Source organism: Chelonia mydas, chromosome 1 (genome assembly GCF_015237465.2).
Source record: "Chelonia mydas isolate rCheMyd1 chromosome 1, rCheMyd1.pri.v2, whole genome shotgun sequence".
Lineage (NCBI taxonomy): Eukaryota > Metazoa > Chordata > Testudines > Cheloniidae > Chelonia > Chelonia mydas.
This window is the reverse complement of record NC_057849.1, coordinates 81,544,546-81,567,057: the sequence shown is the minus strand read 5'-3', so window position 1 is coordinate 81,567,057 and position 22,512 is coordinate 81,544,546. Positions and strand designations below refer to the sequence as shown.

Genomic DNA, 22,512 nt, shown 5'->3' with positions numbered 1-22,512 from the left:
TGTCCTGAAGGCATTTGTAGAAGTACAGTTTGGAGGAGTGGAATTTTTTGTAACTAATTAAAGCAGCATTTCGTCTCATCTCTGATTGGCCCACTAAGGCACTTCTTATGGGCTTTCACAATTGACATTGATAATAACACTTCGATTTTTTTCTACTCTCAACACATCCACTCTAGAAAATACTTTTCTAGTGGAAGGAGTAGAGGTAATAGTAGAAAAAAGTTGTAATGCCCTTTTTGTGATACATTTCAGTTGTAAATCCCTCTTTTATTTGTAGCTGACCTTCTAATTCATTTCTTTCTGCTGTTTCCTTCCTGTCACTGTTTTCTCTTGGTATCATTTTTTTTATGGAGTACATACATGGCTGACCAGTGGACTCACCAGCAATCTGTATGCAGCTTTTAATTTTAACTTTCTCCTAAGTTATATTGAAGCTATTTAAATGCCCTTTATATAGATGCAGTGGCCTCCTAATGAGGCAAGTAAGGTCATACCTGCATTTTTGTGGTATTCATTTAAACATGGGTGTGACCATTCCAAAGTAGCCTAACTGGCTAAAGCAGATAGTTGATGTAATGCTGCATTTTTGTTTATCATTTAACTCCAATCTACTCCAAACATGTTTGTTACTTTAATTTTGATATGGTAATGAATTATAATCAAAGGAGGCAAAAGGTGTCTATATTGTGGAAAAGCCAATGCATTTTGAAGCACTCTTGTTTAAAAAAAATCTAAAAACTGACATAATAAAATGATTTCGTCCTATAGGTATTGTCCACGTCTACTGGCTTGACTAAAACTGTATACAATCCTGCTGCTTTGAAGGCAGCACAGAAATCTTTGCCTGTTGTTTCCACTTCCATTCTAGACTCTAATGAAGCACAGAAGAAAAAACAGGTAAAGTAAATATGCTTCTTTATAAAATGGGTACAGTACATTGAGGAGTTCTGTATTTGATAGAGACAGTGTCAACATATTTCCTCAGAACAGCACAATGGAACAAGGTAATCGAATTACCTTCACTAATAATAGTGTAGTTGGTGTTGAAAGAACAAAAAAATGCTTTCAGCATTTGTTCCCATTGTTTACTTTTTTCAGTATATTTTCTAGCAGTATAAGTATACGGTAGACTTAAGATCCTATAGGAACTCAAAATCGGAAGCATCTTTCATGGAAATAGAATCTCCAGTTTGAGACATAAACTGGGAGATAAACTGGGAGAAGGAAGTACAGAACAACCCTAACTTTATCTTCCAAACCATTTAGAACTCACCTGCCTTTTTGGAACATTCTGGATTCTTAGTGACCAAATATATTCTCAACTGAAAACTGTCCTGCTGTTCATTCTACAGTTTCTTAACTGCACTTCATTCATCCAAAATCTTTTTTATTTTTAAATCAAACTGAATTTTGAAGTCCTTATAATTTTACTTTGAGATTACGGAAAATAAAGCAAAAAAAAAAGCATGCTAATCTCTGAATGGGTCAGACCATCTCAGCTAAAGTTAGGCTTAAAAAAACGCTTTAGGTTCCTCTAGTTAACTTTTCTAATTTATGTCAACTAAATATAGAATAAATGTTCTTCTTCAAGTGGTTGCTCATGTCCATTCAACTTAGGTGGAGGAGAGCATAACTGCGGCCAGGGCGATGCTCCAGGTAGCGTTGGATGCGGCGGACACTGCCGCCTGAACCATGGTTTTGGCCGTTGCTATGCACCGGACATCGTGGCTGCTCCTCTTCGGCTTATCCATGGAGGCTCAGCAGTCAATGCAAGATCTTCCCTTCGATGGGCAAGCCCTGTTTGCAGAACAGATGGACAATAAGCTCCATGGCCTCAAGGACTCCCACACAACTCTTAAAATGGGCCTGTGTGTTCCTGACCCTGCCTGCATGCCGTTCAAGCATCAGGGCCCCGGAAGCCACCCTCGCCAGGAGCCTCCCCAAAAGAAATCCAGAGGCTACAAGCAGCTGCCTAGCCACCAGCCTTTGCAGCCTTCTCAGTCGAGCTCTATTTGCAATAAGCAGGCGGAGAAGTGCCCATTTTGAGGGTACGCCCAAGGGTGACTTACCGTACTGTTCCAGGATCCTTCCTCCCCTATTTTTGCCAGTTGCCTTTCTCCTTTCCTCCCTGTGTTGACATCTATAACATCAGACCAATGGGTTCTCAGTACGGTGGTGCGGGGTTACACCCTTCAGTTGCTTTCTACTCCTCCTTCCCACCCCTTCTCCCTGCCCCTCTTTAGGGACCCTTCTCACGAGAGTCTCCTCGTGCAGGAGGTAGAGGGGTTACTGCAGCTAGGTTCGGTGGAGGTCATTCCTCCAGAGTACAGGAACAAGGGGTTCTGTTCTTGCTACTTTTACAACCTATCCTGGACCTGCAAGACTTGAACCGCTTCCTAGCGAAGCTGAAGTTCAGCATGGTCTCCCTGGCCTCCGTGAATCTGGGAGACTGTTACGCTGAGCTGGATCTGAAAGATGCGTACTCTCACATTGCCATCTTCAAGGGACACAGATGCTTCCTCCGGTTTGTGTAGGTCCAAATCACTATCAGTTTGCTGTCCTCCCATTTGGCCTAGCGACAGCACTGCAGATATTTATTAAGTGCATGTCGGTGGTGGCTGCTTACCTCAGACGTTGTGGTGTCCAGAGCTACCCGAACCTCGATGACTGGCTAGTCATAGGCAGCTCCAGGTCCAAAGAGATGTTGCGATGCTGTTAGCCCCTTGCAGTTGCTTCGATCTGTTGGTAAAGAAGAACAAAAATCCCCATTAGTTCTGGTACAGAGGATAGAGTTCATCGGAGCGGTGCTTGACTCGACCCGCACCTGCTGCTGGAGAGATTCAGGGCATTGACGGACCTTGTTGCGGAAGTCTCAGTGTTTGCCCTGAGCACGTCCGGGGTTTGCCTGTGCCTACTAGGTCACATGGCAGCGTGTACATGTGTGGTGCGCCACGCCAAGCTCCGGATGTTACCATCTCCGCAACAGTACTTACCTCGTTGTGATGGTGGACCAACCCCAGGAAAGTCCTGGAAGGAGTTCCCTTCGTCAGCACTCCTCACTCAGTCGAGTTGGTTTCATACGCCTCGGACCTCGACTGGCGGGGGGGCACGTTTCAGCACTCTCCAGACCCAGGGTATGTGGTTCCCAGAGGAAATGACGATACACATAAACATCAAAGAGCTCAGGGCGGTGCACAGTCTTCCTACCTCACCTGTCGGGCAGAGTGGTCAGAGTCTTGACGGACAACAGAGTCTCAATGTTTTCCATCAGTGGTTCCCCAACTTGTTCTGCCGCTTGTGCAGGGAAAGTCCCTGGTGGGCCGGGCCAGTTTGTTTACCTGCTATGTCCACAGGTTCAGCCGATCGTGGCTCCCAGTGGCCACGGTTCGCTGCTCCAGGCCGGTGGGAGCCGCGATAGGCCGAACCTGCGGACGCGGCCGGTAAACAAACCCGCCATCCCACCAGGGGCTTTCCCTGCACAAGCGGCGGAACAAGTTTTTGGGAACCGCTGTTCTACATCAACAGACAAGGGGGAGCATGATCCACGGCCTTCTGCCAAGAGGCACTCCGTCTCTGGGACTTGTGCATCTACTATGGAATCTACCTAGAAACGTGTCACCTTCTGGGTGCCAAGAACACGCTAGCAGATCACCTGAGCAGGGACTTCTCCTCTCACCACGAGTGGATGCTCCACCCAGAGGTAGCCAGCACGATCTTCCAGAGGTAGGGAACCCCCCAGGTGGATTTGTTTGCCACTAGGCAGAACAGGAGTGCCACAGGTTTTGCTCCAGACAGGGACTGGGCAAGGACTCCCTCCCTGATGCCTTCCTCCTGCCGAGGGCAGGAAGCCTGATATATGCGTTCCCTCCAATTCCGCTTATCAGCAAGGTCCTAGCGAAAATCAAGAGAGACAAGGCTCAGGTTATCATGATTGCCCCGGCATGGCCTTGCCAGCACTGGTTCTGGATGCTATCGAGCCTGGCAGCGATCCCGCCGTGGCCCCTGCCAAACCGACCGGACCTGCTGTCACAGGATCATGGTAGACTCTTGCACTCCAACCTTGTGTCTCTCCACTTCACGGTGTGAGTGTTGCGTGGCTGAACCCTGAGGAACGGGCCTGTTCAGAAGGGGTCCAGAAGGTCATCCTTGAGAGTAGGAAGCCTTCAATTAAATAGACTTACCTGGCAAAATGGACGAGGTTCTCCCGCTGGGCAGCTAAACGGGGCATCTCCCCTTTGCATTCTTCGATGCAGTCAATCTTAGACTACCTGCTTCATTTGAGGAACCAGGGCCTGACACACTCCTCTATCAAGGTGCATCTGGCAGCCATTTCCGCCTTTTATCTGCCAATCCAGGGTCAGACAGTGTTCTCCCATGACATGACAGTCCAATTCCTCAGAGGTCTTGAGAGACTTTTTCCACAAGTTTGGTCCCCAGTCCCTCAGTGGGATCTCACTTGGTTTTGTCCAGGCTCACAGGCCCGTCCTTTGAGCCTTTGGCCTCGTGCTCCCTCTCTCACCTATTGGCGAGGCGAGTCTCTGAGCTGCGAGCCTTGACCTTAGAGGTGCCGTACACAGTCTTCTATAAGAACAAGGTTCAACTCCGGCCCCATGTGGCCTTCCTTCCCAAGGTGGTGTCTACTTTCCACGTGAGTCAGGACATCTTCCTTTTGGTCTTCTGCCCCAAGCCCCATGAGACTAGTGAAGAGAGGCGCCTTCACGCTTTGGACGTTAGAAGAGCCCTGGCTTTCTACCTAGGTTGGACAAAGCCTTTCTGTAAGTTGACTCAGCTTTTCATCTCTGCAGCTGATAGGATGAAGGGCCTCCTGGTGTCCACATGGAGGATTTCTAATTGGATCACCTCTTGCATTCGGACTTGTTATGAGTTGGCGGGAGTCCCTGTGCCGCCAATCGTCATAGCCCACTTGACAGAACGCAGGCATCCTCGGCGGCCTTCCTGGCACAGGACATCTGTCACACTGCAACGTGGTCTTCGGTGCACACGTTCACAGCCCATTATGCGATCACTCAGCAGGCCAGAGACGACGCTGGGTTCCGCAGAGCTATGTTACAATCTACACGTCTGTGAACTCCTGCCTACTTCCACGGGGTACTGCTTGGGGATCACCTAAATTGAATGGACATGAGCAAGTATTCAAAGAAAAGACATTTACACTTTTCCATAACTGGTGTTCTTCGAGATTTGTTGCTCATGTCCATTCTACAACCCGCCCTCCTCTCCCACTGTCGGAATTTCCGGCAAGAAGGAACTGACGGTGGGGGGAGCCGATGGTGCCCTACATACCACAGCATGTGTGCACCACTCCAGGGGGTGCCAGAGCTTGTCCCCTACGGTTACTGCTGAGGGGAAAAAACTTCCAACACAGGTGCATGTGGTGTGTGCATGCACGCATGTGTGCGCGCGCACACACCTAAGTTGAATGGACATGAGCAACACATCTTGAAGAACATCAGTTACAGAAAAAGGTAACTGTCTTTTTTCAGTTCATAACAAATGAGTTGAATCCATCCAATTTAGGTTCATAAAAAAGCACTGAGGATGACATAACTTCTGTATAGAGGGTTTAAGCTAATAGGCACTAACTATAGAGATCTTCAAATTTAACACATATGCCTTTGTAACTGCATGTCACCTGTAATATGGGATCAGATTTTCAAGTTGCCTCTGATATGGAGTCTCCAACATTATACAGCTATAACCTGACTTTTCGGAAGACCTGAGCACCTGTAGCTTCCAGTGACTTCAGACTTATTGAATAAGTCTTAAAGATAAAGAGAAACAACAAATTTTGCTCTCTTGCTGGTTCACTTTTTCTGCTGCTCTTTGCTGTCTGAAGAGATGGGTATTATTATAATACAATACCTGTGAGAAACTCATGGCTCGTTGGGACGGATGTCAAATGTAGCTCCCCTTTCCTCCTCCTCCTGTCTTCCTTTGTTTTCCCCATCTCCCTTTCCTTTCCTCATTCCCCTGTGTTTATAATCCCTCTGTGGACTGCAGCCACTGGAGAACAAGATCACACACTATAGCAAATAAGATATTCTGAGCAAGCAGAAGTCAGGTTGGTGTTTGGGAGGAGAGAGACACAAACATAGCTTAGTATTAATATTAGTATTTTGTAGCTGTCGACACATTTGCATTCTGTATAAGGTAATTCACCTTGCAGTCTGAGTCCAGCTGTTGGCTGACATGGAAATGCTGACCCAGAAATGAAGGCAGATTTTTATGTTCCTTCTCCCTCATCAACTACGTTTGTATAAAATTCCTTAGCTCTTCTTGAAAATGTGCTGAATCATGAGCTTCTGCTCCCATTCTGTGCCTGAGAGCAGGAAGTGATTGCTTTCTTTACAGCATCTGCAGCAGAAGCTGAACAGAAGCTCTGGCATCTCTTCTGCTCCCTCCTCCAAGTACAGTATTTTAGAAATACAGTAATACAATTCTGAAATGGACAAATTTACATTTCATACTTCTGTATTCATAAATATGTGGCAAGATTCCACTTCAAAAATTGAAAGTTATGTTCCTTACAAGTTATACTAGCCAATCATAATGTTACTTTCCAGGTAGCAAGTTTTTGGTGATGTTATCAAAGTTTTTTAAAAACTTCCTATGAACTTTTGATTTTTGTGGCCTGAGACTGTACTATGAAATATGTCTAATTTATTGTAGGACTTAACATACGGTTGCTTCTAGGATACTTCCCTTATATGTCTGAATTCCTGCAATAAAATCATGGTTGCACTGTAAAGAATTCCAAAATTCCTCTGGTAATGTGGTGGTAAAATATTCTGCTTTTCACACTGGAGTAGTGATCTGTAAAATGGTTACCCTAGTCCTAGATAAGTGATAAAGATTGACGCTTTCCTGGCATCTGTTTAAGTCTGGTTGTCAGATTTATCACTAACCCTGATGTTTGATACGCTAAGGATAGCTTTGATAACCCTCTTTTTGTACATCAGATGAGCCTATTTCTATTACTAGAATTTATTTTTGTCAGAATTTCTTTTTGTAATCACTTACTACAGTAGGCAAACTAGTTTATTCAGTGACAGAATATTCTCTTGATGAATTCTTGATTCCAAAAATCTTAGGAAATTTCTGTAATTTAATTTTATGCCCCTAGGAAGCACTAAGACTTCAACAAGATGTGAGAAAGAAAAAACAGGAGATCTTAGAAAAGCACATTGAAACACAAAAGGTAAAGTATTTAGATGCTCCCTGATTGGAGCTTTCTGCAGAGATAATGAAAGTAAGTTGACAGCATGAGTTGTAAAATCATTATAATAGTTTGTCGTAATCATAAATTGCAATTAATGGTATGTAAATATATAATAATACCTAGCTTTTCGTGCTTTTCATCCATAAATCTCAATGCAAAAGAGGTCACTATCACAAAGTGTTCTGACTGTTGGTTCTCATGATTCCCTCATTAGACAGTGTGGGATTCTTTTATCTCTAAGATTTTTGTTAGTGGGGGCCAGTGTTTGAGCTTCCTGTGTTTTCCCTATCATGCACTGCTGATCCCTCAATCCCTAGAACCATCTAACCAGTTCTTTCTTGATTGTGGTCAGCGAAGGAGCCACATGTGGACTTCCACCTGTTGCTGCATCTGTCCATCTTGCCAGCCTTGTTCTCTAGGTGTCTTTTTCCTGGTGTCCTTCCTTGCAGTCAGCTCTGTAAAGAGAGAGGAAGAAGTGCTGTTGTGCTTTTATTGATGCTCTGGTTTGCTTGTTCTTGAAGTGCCAAGTCTGTCTACTTTTTTTTTTTTGGTCTCCAGAATTGTTTGGCATTTTGTTCCAGTTGCTCAGTATATTGGAGTTCTGTATTCTGTATGCTAAGTTTTTCTTGTTGGCACTTCCATGTTTCTTACTGCCTTAGTGCATTTTTGTTGGTGCTGCTTTTTGTCGATACTCAAGTGCTCTGGCACTGCTCCTCAGCACTTTGGCACGTCTTTCTAATGATGTATTCTTTGTTCAAGAAGGATCATTTCTTCTGCTTCCTTTGTTCATCTTTGGAAATTTTAGGATAGTGGTTCCAAGATACGTGCTTGGGGCAAAAAATTCTAATACAGTTTAACCTGATTGCTACATTTTTTACCTCATAATTGATCATGACATGCGAGGATGTCAAGTACGCCTGGAAACTTCACCCAGAGCAGTCTACTTTTTGTATGGGACCCATCAAATACCCCAAATACTCATGGGAAACATAAATTCAGCCAGCACCTGGCTTGAAATGCTTTAAAATGAAAGCCTGAGTATAGTCATTTTTGCTGAGCCCTGGGACTTGGTGTTGACACCTCCTGCATCATCACACTTCCCCATGTGGTCGTTTTCCATTGCTGTTGGGAAGGCTGAAAGGGAGTCTATTTGTAAACTGGGGGTATATCTTTTAAAAAAAAAAAAAAAAAAAAAAAAAAAAAGGCGCTATAGTTACTGCAGACTAGACACAAGTGATCAAAGTTAGGCTTGTTTTTATCTAAAATAGTGTTTTCAAACACACAATCAGTAGATACAAACATGAGCTATTGAGGTTAAAATTGAAGGTGGTAGAAACTGGCATGTTGATTATAGATAGAACCTTGATCTACAGGAATACTGAGGTAAGAGGATGTAAAATCTAAACCTGACATTCACCAATGATGTGCATGGCACTACATAGAAACAGACTTAACTCTTGTCTTCAGTATGAAAGAAAGGTGTGTTCTTGAGTTAGCTAACTCAAGTTAAAATCCTGGTAAAAATCTAAGCAGTTTGTAATTTTTACATGAGTTAGCAGGTTGAGTTAAATTAGTCTTCCCCAAAGTCTTTAACTGGACCTACTATCTCATTTGCAAACTACAAACTGTCTTGTCTTCACTAGGATTTTAACTTGAGTTTCGTAACCTCAAGAAAACACCTATTTTTGTACTAATGGCATGGCCAAAGACAGTTTCTGCCCCTAAGAGCTGTTGAGATGAGCTGTCAAGGCTGAATTCCCACTCTGTGACTCCGAGTGCAGAAGTGAGGGCCCGCAAGGATTCTAAAAATTAATACTGGCCACTCCAGGCTTGTATTACACTTCCAAGGTTACAGCTTTTCTCTGACCTTAGCTTGGTAAACGCTGCCACCACCCAAATGCAAAAAAACCCCCTTTGAACCCAGGAAGGAGCACTTGGAAATTCCTCCCTTTGGGGTACCCTCAAGCCCTTTCACCACCCCGTCTGGGGAAGAGCTGAGAAAGCCACAGTTAATTTCCTTTGTTTTCTACCAGCTAATCAAACAACATGCACAAACCTCTTAGAACACCAAAAATCCAATCCTGTTCTTAAAAAAGGTAAATTTTTATTAAAAACAAAAAGGAAAAGATTACGTCTGGAACTTAGGCTTTTTGCTAGATCTTAAAAGAAACAATTACACAATTTAAGCACCCAAAACAGCTTTCTTGGGGGTTCAATTTAAGGGTTACAAGCAAACAAAAGCATCAAGGGTTAGCACAAAAGAGCTCCACAAGCCTTAAAAAATACAGAAATAAACCTGATTGCATCTAGCTAAACATTATGATCTACTTACACATTTGGAGTTCCGATAAGTAGTTCTAGGTATGATCTGATGATTTATGATCATACCTGGCTTAAAGCTGCTTATAGCATGGCTCCCTCCAGCCCAGAGAGTACAGACAAAGGGAATTTTCTTTCCCTATTTTAAAAAGTTCTGGCCTTCCCATTGGCTCTTTTGGTCAGGTGCCCACTTTTCTTTTTCTTTACCTGGGGGACTTTTTAACCCTTTACAGGTAAAGCAAGTAGAGAACAGCTACCAAGAAGGATTTTACAGTTGGCTGGCTGGCTGGGTGTCCATCAAAGGGAGCTATCCTCCCACTTTATATATCACATGAGCACAACAAAAATGCATAGAACAGTCGGGGTAGGAGGTGAAAGGCAAAGTCATAATTTAGGTTGGGTAGAATGCCTGAAAAACTTTCTGGTATGTTGAACTATCTGTTGCAGAATTAGAATTCTCTCTTAAGAAGATCCTCATTAATCATTACAAAAAGTAATAGTTAAATATACCCATTTACCTGGATATAAACTATATGAACAACCATGTTGATCTTGAAAGCCAAGTGTGTTTTCTCTGTTCTAGCATTTTAATCAACATATCTAGGAAAACACACAATTACATCTAGAATACTAGATACATTAATCCTCCCAACTATAATAAAAATGTTTTAAATTGGGCAGATGCTGATTTCAAAGTTGGAGAAGAATAAACCCATGATGAAGTCAGAAGACAAAGCAGAAATAATGAAAACACTGGAGACTTTGACTAATAGCATTACCAAGTTAAAGGATGAATTAAAAGGTGTCTCATCTGGAGGTGCTCCTCTGAAAAGCTTGAAAACTAAGGCTCAGGTACTCAATTTCTGGTTTTTTTTTTTTGTTTTTTTTTTTTTAAATAAGTTATATAATTGTGTCGTGCTGATGCCACTCAGCTAAAAAAAATCCCACCACTGTGAGTCTACCAGTAAGTAAGATTATTCTATTAGTTTCCCTCACTATAAAGGGACGTTGTCAATTTAAAATACAGGTAGCTGGCTGAAATTGTTTTTTACCTCGTATTGTTACTTGTATACCTAAATTTAGTACATCATCTGAGATATATCAGAAGAAAAATATTTTTCACTTTTTTTCTTTTCTCTTACTTTTGACAGCACTTTGTTAGTTTCACTGCTTCTCCTGAATAGTCAGTCAAGTTGTCCTTTTCATTGTGGGTCTTTCCAGCAGCAATGGGGGAGAAGAATATTTTTTTAAACAAAAGGAAGCTCTAACTGTAACGGTTAGATTTAGAATAAGAAACAAATAACTACTTAAACTCACTAGAATTAAGTTGCTGTCCCGTCATGTTTTGATTGTATTATACAGTGCTATCAACTAAATAGTCATTTGGGTGGGCAATTATAGTACTGCATTAATCTCTCACTGTGAACTTGTCCCATATGCCATACTTTTAAGGTTGGAGACAATGTTAATGTATTTATTGTCAGTCTTTTGAATTCACTGGTCATAATGAGGTTTTAGCTGTGAGAGAAGTTTTTCTTCAGTGGTTTCTCTTTTTGGTGCTACAGAAGGCTAATTACTCCCTTTGGTCGTTTCCGGAGTTAGACTTGATCTGTAAACCTTTGCTTTCTGATCCAATTACATGACCTTTTTATGACCTTGATATTTTGTTATCTGTAGGGTGAGATCTTCAGCCCCAGATTAGCATGAATGAACAATTTTAAAAGCCCTGGAAAAGTATCAATATTAAGGAATTAAAATGATCCTCTAAACAACTCATTCTAAACAAATAAATCACACATTTCTGTTCTACCCTACTTACAGACACAAAAACACATAGGAAAAAAAAACAGGGAAGGGTTTTTAAAAAAAAATAGTGTAGTGTAGAGTGTTTTACCAGATACTTCTTTGGAAGACCACAGCCAGTCTTCATCTGTTCCAGTTTGTTCAGAATGCAAATCCCTTAGAATGTTTATTTCTCCCTTCTAAAGTTTTAGTTTTGGGATGCTACTCCAAAGACTTCATGACTTCACCTTAGACTGGATTCTAGGAAGGATCATCAGCTTTAAATTTGCAATCATATTTGAGAAAATGCAAGGCAGCCTTACTTAATAGGCAGATGATAATGAAAAATAGTAACTATAAAATAATAATTGGGACTGGCAGTTGGACTTACGCTTCTGTGTGACTACTTCTGAAACACATCTTAGTTCTCAACCTGAGTTCTTTCTATTAAACTCCTGAGACCGCTATATTAAGAAAAGGATTAATTTGGTGGCGCTAGTTCTTGGATAGAAATTGTAAAACAGGGTTTTCCTAATCTTTTAGGAGCTGATAACCCCTATCAGGTCAAGAAATGTTTTATGACCTCTCTTCCCCCAAAACCACCTACCCCAACCATAGGGTGAACTTTTTCATACCAGAAATAACAGGTTTTGGAAAGTGATCTCGGTTATGGAGATATATTACAAGAATATTTGTCAGATTGAACTGTATTGCTGATGAATGAGGTTCAATGAAGTTGAATTGCAGAAATAGTTTTAAATAGTTTTTGTTAGGTGGTTGATACCAGCACTTTTGGGGATTTTTTTGTTACTGCAGCTGAAAAACAATCTGACTAAAACTTTAGAATAAACAGCCAAAATCTGCTCTATTCCTGGCTAGAAAACATCCTGTTATACTATACTACATTATGCTATACTATACTCCTGTAATTCTATTACAGGAGAAATGTCAGTTTGTCTTGCACTGATTCAGTGAGTTCTGCAAGTAGTTAAGAAGCTCATCCTACAAGTAAGTCTGAAATAAGATTGGATATTGAATGATCAGATTCTGATAGTGCTTGACTGGCTCCTCATTTTCCTTGAAGACTGAAACAAGATGAAGCACCTCAAGAAGACTTATTTTCAAGTTTTTTTGCTGAATGTTTTTACTCTGTTTTGCATGGACAGAACATTTGTATTCCACACCTGAAGAGAGTAGGTCAGTTTGTTAGGTGCCCAAAGATGTCTGCAAGGTAGGTTAAGCTTTGTCACACAGACAATTATTGAAGACATTAGCAAGGAGAGACTTCATCATGAGGGAAAACCTGCACTTCCACTCTTATCTCAAAGAGGAAAGTTAGCAGTCTGCCTTGTAAGAATGCTGTAATGCGAACAAGGTGGTGAAAGAAACCTGTGTCATCTGAGCGACTGGAGAGGAGGCGGAGCAGGGAGCCAGTTTTCTTAGTGTAGCTTTGGTGAAGTTCACTACTTTGACAGCTTCATGAAGGTCTTGGCTACAGGTTTTCAGGCATTTTCTGAACAGTTAAAGATTGGTCGTGCATGAAGTCCTGAAAGCATAGTGCATTGCATATATGTGACCAGGCCATTAGTTTTACTTGTTCTTGCCTTGGTGCAATCTAAGTAGATTACAATACACTGCTCCTACTGAATGTGGAAATCTTTGTCTCCTGATATGTCAAGTAATCATTTTCTTCTTGAGGGACATTGCACAACTTTACAAAAGAATCTTCAATGGAAGCATCAGCAATATACCTAACAAACTTAAGAAGTTATGAAGCACCAGAGTTTCTGACTAAGGAATTTGAATTGCTAAATCACTTTTTTCATGAGTTTTGAAAGCAGTCGTTTTCGAACATCCACACCATATCGCTGATACACCTGCAAAACAATATTTATCAAAAGCACTGTTTTTCAATTTGGTAATCACCGCATGAACTGTAACTTCAGAAACTATTTTAGTTGTTTGTGCATTTTATTTTTATTTTGAGGCATGATTTGGAACATCTGGACATGGTCCTCCTCACAAAACCAATCCATGTTTTAAAATCACCCCTTAATCGGAACCAAACTCCAGTGAAGACTGACATATGCAACGTGATCGTATGAAGCTCAGTTGTGCTCTCAGACATTAGAAGTTGCAGCCAACATGTGTGGATTTCAGTTCAGTGACACATTTTGTCATGATTTGTGTGCATGGGTACTTGCAATTGGTGTTTGTATATAACAGTTTTTTAATGGTTCATATACTGTGTTCCAGAAGGAAAAACAACATACACAAAGAGGCTGACTTTTATTAGCAGAGGTGCTAGTAGTCTACTGCTCATACTCGTGTCCTGCCTTAGTCTGCAGTGAGCTACCATTTGTCTTTCTCACATTACGAAAATATTGTGGTATTAAAAGAACTTGCCATTAGAGTGTGTATTGTGTATTCATTTGTCATTTAAAATGTACTGAATTATGTTTTGCAGAACTTTTTAGATTGTTGGGGATCTTCCCACCACCACACAAGTTGCAACCCATTACTTGGGGTAACTCCTGCTTTAAAAGAAGAAACACCAAATTCCATTATTATGGTTGGCTGTTAAATCAGTACTGGAGGCAATGACAACATAAAGTTTTCGGAGACTTCCCATTATTAAACACTGAGTTTCACCTTCCAGTCTTAACCTCCTAACCTCATGCAGTGTTCTTTGGAGGCTGCTCACAATACCAGTATTAAGTACTAATAAGAAACAACAATAGTATAACTTAAGCCAAAAATGAAAAGCCCATCCTCTAGATTCCCAGCCCTTTTCTTCTGTCTTGGCTCAGGTTTCTGAATTTCTATTTTCCAGGTACAGAGAGAAAGGGGAAGCTTTCTGTTGCCTTAAGAGTAATCTAACTCACTTGGAGGCCCTGCTTATTTTTAAAATAGCCAGTCACGACTGCCCATTATTAGCAGTGTTATTCTGGGCCATCAAAACCTTCGTTATCAGTGGAGTATTTTCCCCATTCAGGAGTAAGGAATGTATAAACTAATAATTTCACCTTGACAATTTCTTAGATGCAGAAAGAATTACTGGATACTGAGCTTGATTTGTATAAGAAGATGCAGGCTGGGGAAGAAGTGGCTGAACTAAGAAGAAAGTACACAGAACTGCAGCTTGAAGTACGTTGGTTTTTATTTCTTCAGTTAACCATGTGTTACAAAAACTTTCCTTTAGTATATTTTGCTTAACTTACACTGTAAAGTAACATGCAGTCTGTTGTGCATTTAAAATAGTTTTTAAAAAAATCTTCTTTTGGTAAGTAGTACACAACGCTTTTCTCTTAGAGTCAAGGTGGGTGAGGTAATATCTTCCATTGGAATAGCTTCTGTTGTTGGACAAGACAAGCTTTTGAGCTACACAGGGCTCTTCTTTAAAACTGCAAAAAGTAATCAATGTTGCAGATAAATCCAAGATGGGACAGATTGTTAAGCATAAGTCGTTAACAAGTTACAGGAGACCAGTTAAAGGACAGTGGGCAATTAACACCTGTGCAGTCCTGGGGCCAGGGAGAATTAGTGGGTTACACATTGGTGTAGTGAGTCCTAAAACCAGTGTCTCTAAGCCCCTGAATTTTGGTATCTAGCGAAGTTATGAATTTAACTTCCCAGGCTCATCTTTTGATGGTGCAGGTTTTGTTTGAGGACAAAGACCAAGAGATCCAATGAAGAGTGATCACTTTGTGAAAAGTGTTTGCCCACAGATGATAGGGTGTTTTTGTCTTTTATAATTTTTCTGTGAAAGTTTAACCATAGACAGCTATATCCAAGAAACCCACAGATCCCATGCTTACTTCCCTGGATCCAGGAACCACTCGAGACACCAAAATATCTGTTATCTACAGCCAGACACTCAGTTACCGCAGCCTATGCTCTGAGGAGAAAGTCCAGGATAGACACCTTAAGACACTTAAATCTGCCTTCACCAAACAAGGACACTCCACCAGAGAAGTGGATCATGTCATGGAACTGGCCACACAAATACCTCAATAGAGCTGGCTTCTGTATGGAAAAAATGCAACTCACCAACCGCCCCACAGTGGAACCCACATGGGAGATCATAAAAAATTGTTGATTGTTAAACATAAGCATTAACATGTTGCAGGAGAGCAGATAACGTGAAACAGACAATCTGTCCCATCTTGCATTTATCTGTGACACTCTGATTACTTTTTCCAGCCCTGAGGGCAAGCTCTTGGTCTCTTGAAAGCTTGTCTGTTCCACCAACAGAAGTTGGTCCAATAAAACATATTACCTCACCCACCTTGTGTGTGTCATGTCCTGGGAGCAATGTGGCTACAACAACACTGCAAATGTTTCCTCTTAGGGCAGTTAGCAGGGATAATTCACATCTTCAGTCTCCGGACAGTACTCAGAAGTATGCCATTCTGGCTGTCTTCCGTTTTGATCATTCAGCTGCTGATTCAGTGTAAAGATTTTTTAAAGGATACTGTCAACTGATATTTTATAGATTTGCAGTAGGTAACTTTTGTTAGCATGCATTTTTAAAATTGTGTCTGTAGGTGGTGCTGTGGGTGTTTATACAGGCTAAAGCTGTCCTCGCTTATTCTTTTCTTTAAAGGAACGTCAGCATGTTAAAAATAGCCTAATATTAACAAAAGTGTTAAAAGTACTAGAGATAAACAGTGTTCTTCTCTAATAGTTGTTTTAAAAGGTTGTAGATTAACTCCTGTCCTGAGATTAAAATTCTGTTACAAAAATAATATGTAAATAGAATTGGTTCAAAGAATGTTCCATGTACAAAAATATATGCCTGCGTTTCTTTTAGAAAGGCTTGTTTGAAGGATAGTCATACCAGCTTTTCATATTATTTACTTTTAAGCACTTATGTGCCATTCAGGATTACTAATTAATAAATATTAAAATGCTCTGGAATGTGCAATATCTATATATTGAATATATTTATTCTTTTCTTTTCTTTACCATAAGTTTATGGGGCTTAATTGTCTGCAATTAAAAATTAACTGAAAGTTTTGCTGATAGTCTGTGTATCGAGATAGAATATAGCTTGCTCTTTAACTATAGTTGCTGGGCAGTGCTAACCATTGATAACATGTCTTTCTGTAGTTACACTGAGCAGACCACATGGAAATGGCATACATTTTCAAAGAATATATTTTTAAGTGTTAAGGAAAATAAATGTTCTTTCATAAATGTACTAGGAGTGTACATTAAAGCTGTGAAAGAAATTTCACATAATTCAACTGCTTACCAATATGCGAAATACTAGATTTTAACAAACTGAAGAAGTTATTGTGCTTTACTTGCATCTTGATTATTACTTTCTTGCTGACTGTATGCTTTCCTATTGGTGCTCTCATTTGCACTGTGTAAACTATTTCTGACAATTCCCTTTTGTTAAAATAATTTCTATAACCAAAAAGAAAATTCACTTTTGTAAGCCTTTTTCACTTATGCTGAGACAATACTGTTAACTCCTTACAACATTTTTCGTTTCCAAATGGCCTTGTAATGCCTTGCTGCTAAGTTGTAAAACTTATACTTCTGAAATACTTACTGCAGCACAAATAGTCACTTTTATTTACATTTCATATGAGAGAGATGTGTGGATCATACACTGCAATATTTTGAGGCTTTTCATATGAATTTCAACAGGGAGGTAGTTTTAGGGGGGAAAAATATTTGCAATCTATAAAAATAAACTTTCCCAAATAAGTTAGCTTGAGGGCAGTCATGTGGCCTGGGAAATATCTTGACCATTTAAAAAGTGGGAAAGTTAAGTTACTATAAACACGTTCTTTTATAGGAAGTGTCAAGCCACCTTCACTGTGTGTGGTGCAACCAGCTGCACCTATAATATGCTTCTAAATTGCAGAGACCAGTAAGATTCACATTATGTCAAATATGTATGCTTAATTACGTGGCCACTTAACTGTTGATCTACTTCAAATATTTGGATTCACAAGCGTGATGATTGGAATTTATGGAAAAGGAAAACATGTTTTGGAGTCTCAATCAGTATGAGTGGTTCTGAAGTCTTCCCTTCAGGGAAAAGGAGGATTTGTGATGCAGTTGTTAACAATATTCCAATTGTCTTCTTTGCTCAGCAGTGATATTTTAGGTTTGGTGTATTAGAGTTCAGATTTATCTAATAGTCCTCAAGATGTCAGGGAAAGGCGTTCTTATAGGCCAGGTCACAAGCGGCATTGTGGTTCCTAAAAGACTTGGTAGTATAATCTCTATTCAGAAAGTGGAGTGATTGGTAAATACTGATGTTTCAAGGACGACTCAATGTATATCCTGTTCATGACTTAAGTGAAGAGGGATCCAGATTTCCTGAAGGATATCTTCCTGTTTGATTGAATCCAGGAAATTTTTGGAAAATGTAGGGGACAATTTCCTGGTGCAAGTGCTAGAGGAGCCAACTGGGGGGGAGCTTTTCCTGACCTGCTGCTCACAAACTGGGAAGAATTAGTGGAGGAAGCAAAAGTGGACGGGAATCTGGGAGGCAGTGACCATGAGTTGGTTGAGTTCAGGATCCTGACACAGGGAAGAAAGGTAAGCAGCAGGATACGGACCCTGGACTTCAGGAAAGCAGACTTCGACTCCCTCAAGGAACGGATGGGTAGGATCCCCTGGGGGACTAACATGAAGGGGAAAGGAGTCCAGGAGAGCTGGCTGTATTTCAAGGAATCCCTGTTGAGGTTACAGGGACAAACCATCCCGATGTGTCGAAAGAATAGTAAATATGGCAGGCGACCAGCTTGGCTTAACGGTGAAATCCTTGCGGATCTTAAACATAAAAAAGAAGCTTACAAGAAGTGGAAGGTTGGACTTATGACCAGGGAAGAGTGTAAAAATATTGCTCGGGCATGTAGGAATGAAATCAGGAGGGCCAAATCGCACCTGGAGCTGCAGCTAGCAAGAGATGTCAAGAGTAACAAGAAGGGTTTCTTCAGGTATGTTGGCAACAAGAAGAAAGCCAAGGAAAGTGTGGGCCCCTTACTGAATGAGGGAGGCAACCTAGTGACAGAGGATGTGGAAAAAGCTAATGTACTCACTGCTTTTTTTGGCCTCTGTCTTCACGAACAAGGTCAGCTCCCAGACTGCTGCGCTGGGCATCACAGCATGGGGAGTAGATGGCCAGCCCTCTGTGGAGATAGAGGTGGTTAGGGACTATTTAGAAAAGCTGGACGTGCACAAGTCCATGGGGCTGGACGAGTTGCATCCGAGAGTGCTGAAGGAATTGGCGGCTGTGATTGCAGAGCCCTTGGCCATTATCTTTGAAAACTCGTGGCGAACGGGGAAGTCCCGGATGACTGGAAAAAGGCTAATGTAGTGCCAATCTTTAAAAAAGGGAAGAAGGAGGATCCTGGGAACTACAGGCCAGTCAGCCTCACCTCAGTCCCTGGAAAAATCATGGAGCAGGTCCTCAAAGAATCAATCCTGAAGCACTTACATGAGAGGAAAGTAATCAGGAACAGTCAGCATGGATTCACCAAGGGAAGGTCATGCCTGACTAATCTAATCGCCTTCTATGATGAGATTACTGGTTCTGTGGATGAAGGGAAAGCAGTGGATGCATTGTTTCTTGACTTTAGCAAAGCTTTTGACACGGTCTCCCACAGTATTCTTGTCAGCAAATTAAAGAAGTATGGGCTGGATGAATGCACTATAAGGTGGGTAGAAAGCTGGCTAGATTGTCGGGCTCAACGGGTAGTGATCAATGGCTCCATGTCTAGTTGGCAGCCGGTATCAAGTGGAGTGCCCCAGGGGTCGGTCCTGGGGCCGGTTTTGTTCAATATCTTCATAAATGATCTGGAGGATGGTGTGGATTGCACTCAGCAAATTTGCGGATGATACTAAACTGGGAGGAGTGGTAGATACGCTGGAGGGGAGGGATAGGATACAGAAGGACCTAGACAAATTGGAGGATTGGGCCAAAAGAAATCTGATGAGGTTCAATAAGGATAAGTGCAGGGTCCTGCACTTGGGACGGAAGAATCCAATGCACCGCTACAGACTAGGGACCGAATGGCTAGGCAGCAGTTGTGCGGGAAAGGACCTAGGGGTGACAGTGGACGAGAAGCTGGATATGAGTCAGCAGTGTGCCCTTGTTGCCAAGAAGGCCAAGGGCATTTTGGGATGTATAAGTAGGGGCATAGCGAGCAGATCGAGGGACGTGATCGTTCCCCTCTATTCGACATTGGTGAGGCCTCATCTGGAGTACTGTGTCCAGTTTTGGGCCCCACGCTACAAGAAGGATGTGGATAAATTGGAGAGAGTCCAGCGAAGGGCAACAAAAATGATTAGGGGTCTAGAACACATGACTTATGAGGAGAGGCTGAGGGAGCTGGGATTGTTTAGTCTACAGAAGAGAAGAATGAGGGGGGATTTGATAGCTGCTTTCAATTACCTGAGAGGTGGTTCCAGAGAGGATGGTTCTAGACTATTCTCAGTGGTAGAGGAGGACAGGACAAGGAGTAATGGTCTCAAGTTGCAGTGGGGGATGTTTAGGTTGGTTATTAGGAAAAACTTTTTCACTATGAGGGTGGTGAAACACTGGAATGCGTTACCTAGGGAGGTGGTAGAATCTCCTTCCTTTGAAGTTTTTAAGGTCAGGCTTGACAAAGCCCTGGCTGGGATGATTTAATTGGGGATGGGTCCTGCTTCGAGCAGGGGGTTGGACTAGATGACCTCCTGAGGTCCCTTGCAACCCTGATATTCTATGATTCTATGATTTGGATCAGGACTTTCTATAAAGTTTATCTTCCATTATCCCTGTTTCCACAGAGACTTCAAGATGCTTGAAGCAATGGCTGTGTCTATTTCTTCGTTCGTATAGTGCCTAGTAAAATGGGGCTCCAGTGCTGGTAAGGGTCCTCTGGGCTCTACTGAAATATAAATATTAACAATGAGAGATACACCCAGGGAATCCAGTAAAGTATCAGTTCTGGTATTCAGATCTTCCGGGCCTGTCCTCAGTTTCTAATTCTTCCTGTACTTCTGCATCTTCTGTCTAAGAGTAAGGACAAATTCTCTGTCATCATTGGGCTGCTTGGATCATGGTACCTTGTTAGAAATGAAGGTGTTCTGAGGAAGTGCACAACATATTTTTACACTCTCAAAAGGCATTTACAAGAAAACTGAGATTTTCGCTATGGATCTTGGCTGTCAAATTGTCACCTTTCTTGGATCGCAAAAAAAAAGGTAAGACAGTCTTGCTATTGTTAAGTGCACTTGGCAGCCATTTCTGCTTACCATCCATTAGTACAAAGCTTTTCTGCCTTCAGTCATTGTAGGATTACAAGATATTTGAAAGCACTGATCTGTATACACCAGCTTCAGAATCTCTTCCATCTTGGGACTTCAGTATGGTGCTTACAAGATTGATCTGTGTAAATTCTTACTCTGGCACCCATCACTGTGCTACGAGTACTTCACAAAATTATAAATTATACACAAATGTATTGTTAAATCTGTCAGTCTCTTCGTTCGTGTCTCCAGAAATTGGACTCTGTTTTGCAGGTTCAAGAGAAGAGATTAGTGTTTTAATACAGGAAGGCTAAATCAAAGAGTTGTGTTGCAGCCTAATCTAAAGACAATGGTGTTCATATGGTCATGACTTCTGGCCCATAGAGTTGTACTTCCCATTTGTAATTTTTTACACACATGAGTTTCACCCTTGACATAGATAACTCCGTTGTCTCAGTGGAACACAGCTGTTCTGGGAGGTCATGATCATAGAAGGCCAGACCGTGGAGAGATTTGAAGATAAGGACTGGAACTTTGAGTTTGACCCTGTTTGAAGCTGCTAGGGAGAGGTGGAGGACTTTTTTTTCTAGTGTCCTGTGTTTATCTGTATTTTTTTAGATTCAGGGTTTCATTCTTAGGTACGGGGACTTAGAGTAATCATGCCTAGAGGCCATGGGTGAATGAATCATTGTGGCTAAATTTAAAATTGACTGGAGCTGGCATTTGTCTTGGTATCCATGAATAGACTAGGGCATTTTGTATGACTGTGGCTGTTTGGGTGTATGGAAATGAGGAATCGAGGTGAACACCAAAGCAGAAGAGTAGGGTGGAGGGTGATGATATAGCGGAGGCAAGTTTTTTGGAGTGCTTCCTTCATCCCATCATCATTACCTTAATTTAAGCTCTTCTGGATTCAATTCTAGGCAGTTGCTGATTGCAGACAGGCCCTTTCCTTGGAAAACTCGTGTGGAGGGGTGTTGCTTGCATCTTATGTGCATGTGGAGTAGAACTGGATGTCTTCTGCATATTGCTCACATTTTAGTCCCTGCTATTTCATGATCTCCCTTTATGACTTTGGGACCCACAGGTGAGGGTTATGGAGGCTGGGGAGCAGAATCCCCCCTTATTCTCAGGTTGAGTGGCGTAAAAGGAGCACATTGCATAGTGAACTGTATCAAATACTGTAGGTGTCCAGCAAAGAGTAGTCGTTTGACCTATGCCCGTGACCAGGAGATCATTCTGTAGAGTCACCAGTGTGCTCTGTTCCATGTCTTGGCCTGACTCATGATTAGCAGGGCTGTAGCATATTGGCAGTATCTAAGACCATGTCTACACTACAAACTGTTTGACACAAGTTTCATCAGTGTACAGCTACCAGAGTTAGTATATCACTTGTGTATGTGCGTATTTGGCTGCTTGCATCAGCCCTGCATGTACAAACGGAGTGCTTGTGTCGATGCAAAAAGCGGTGCACCATGGATAGGTAACCCAGTGTGCAACATGCTGTCATCTGGATTCAGAGTGTGGAATAGAAGTGAGTCATGCAGGCACCTGAGAGCTAGTGGTCAAGTTCCCAGCATGCAACTTTCTCCATCCCATAATGTCCTCCATATACCATAATTTTTGTCTTTTTTTTATATTCCACAAACCTGCATGGCACTTCAGTGTCCAGTATCTTTGACAAGGAGCATGGAACCTGAAGAGAGATAAATTCTCATGAACATTGCAAATGCAGGACTCATGCTTCTCCTGTATTTGCAGACCTGCAGAAAGTTCTCCAACAATGAGAGGACATGACAATTACAAATAATTCAAGGTTGTTGTGTTCATGGAGCAGTTGTGGGTGGTGGTGTGCCACGTCTGGGCCCAAGAAATGAGCATTGACTAGTGGGATCACATTGTAATACAAG

General features: G+C 41.7%; 1 protein-coding gene across 9 annotated transcripts in view; it reads left to right on the top strand.

Moving 5' to 3' along the window:
• The window catches only part of RBM26 (RNA binding motif protein 26), a 113,222-nt gene that overhangs the window by 49,917 nt on the left and 40,793 nt on the right, over nt 1-22,512 (top strand). For all 9 annotated transcript variants that reach the window (XR_006287127.1, XR_006287126.1, XR_006287118.1 and 6 more), the window contains exons 15-18: nt 769-897; nt 7,145-7,219; nt 10,241-10,411; nt 14,384-14,488. Coding sequence is in view for 1 of the 9 variants with exons in the window: in XM_043534405.1 (XP_043390340.1) it covers nt 769-897; nt 7,145-7,219; nt 10,241-10,411; nt 14,384-14,488 (480 nt within the window). In the remaining 8 variants the exon portion in view is untranslated. The remainder of the gene's footprint in view (nt 1-768; nt 898-7,144; nt 7,220-10,240; nt 10,412-14,383; nt 14,489-22,512) is intronic.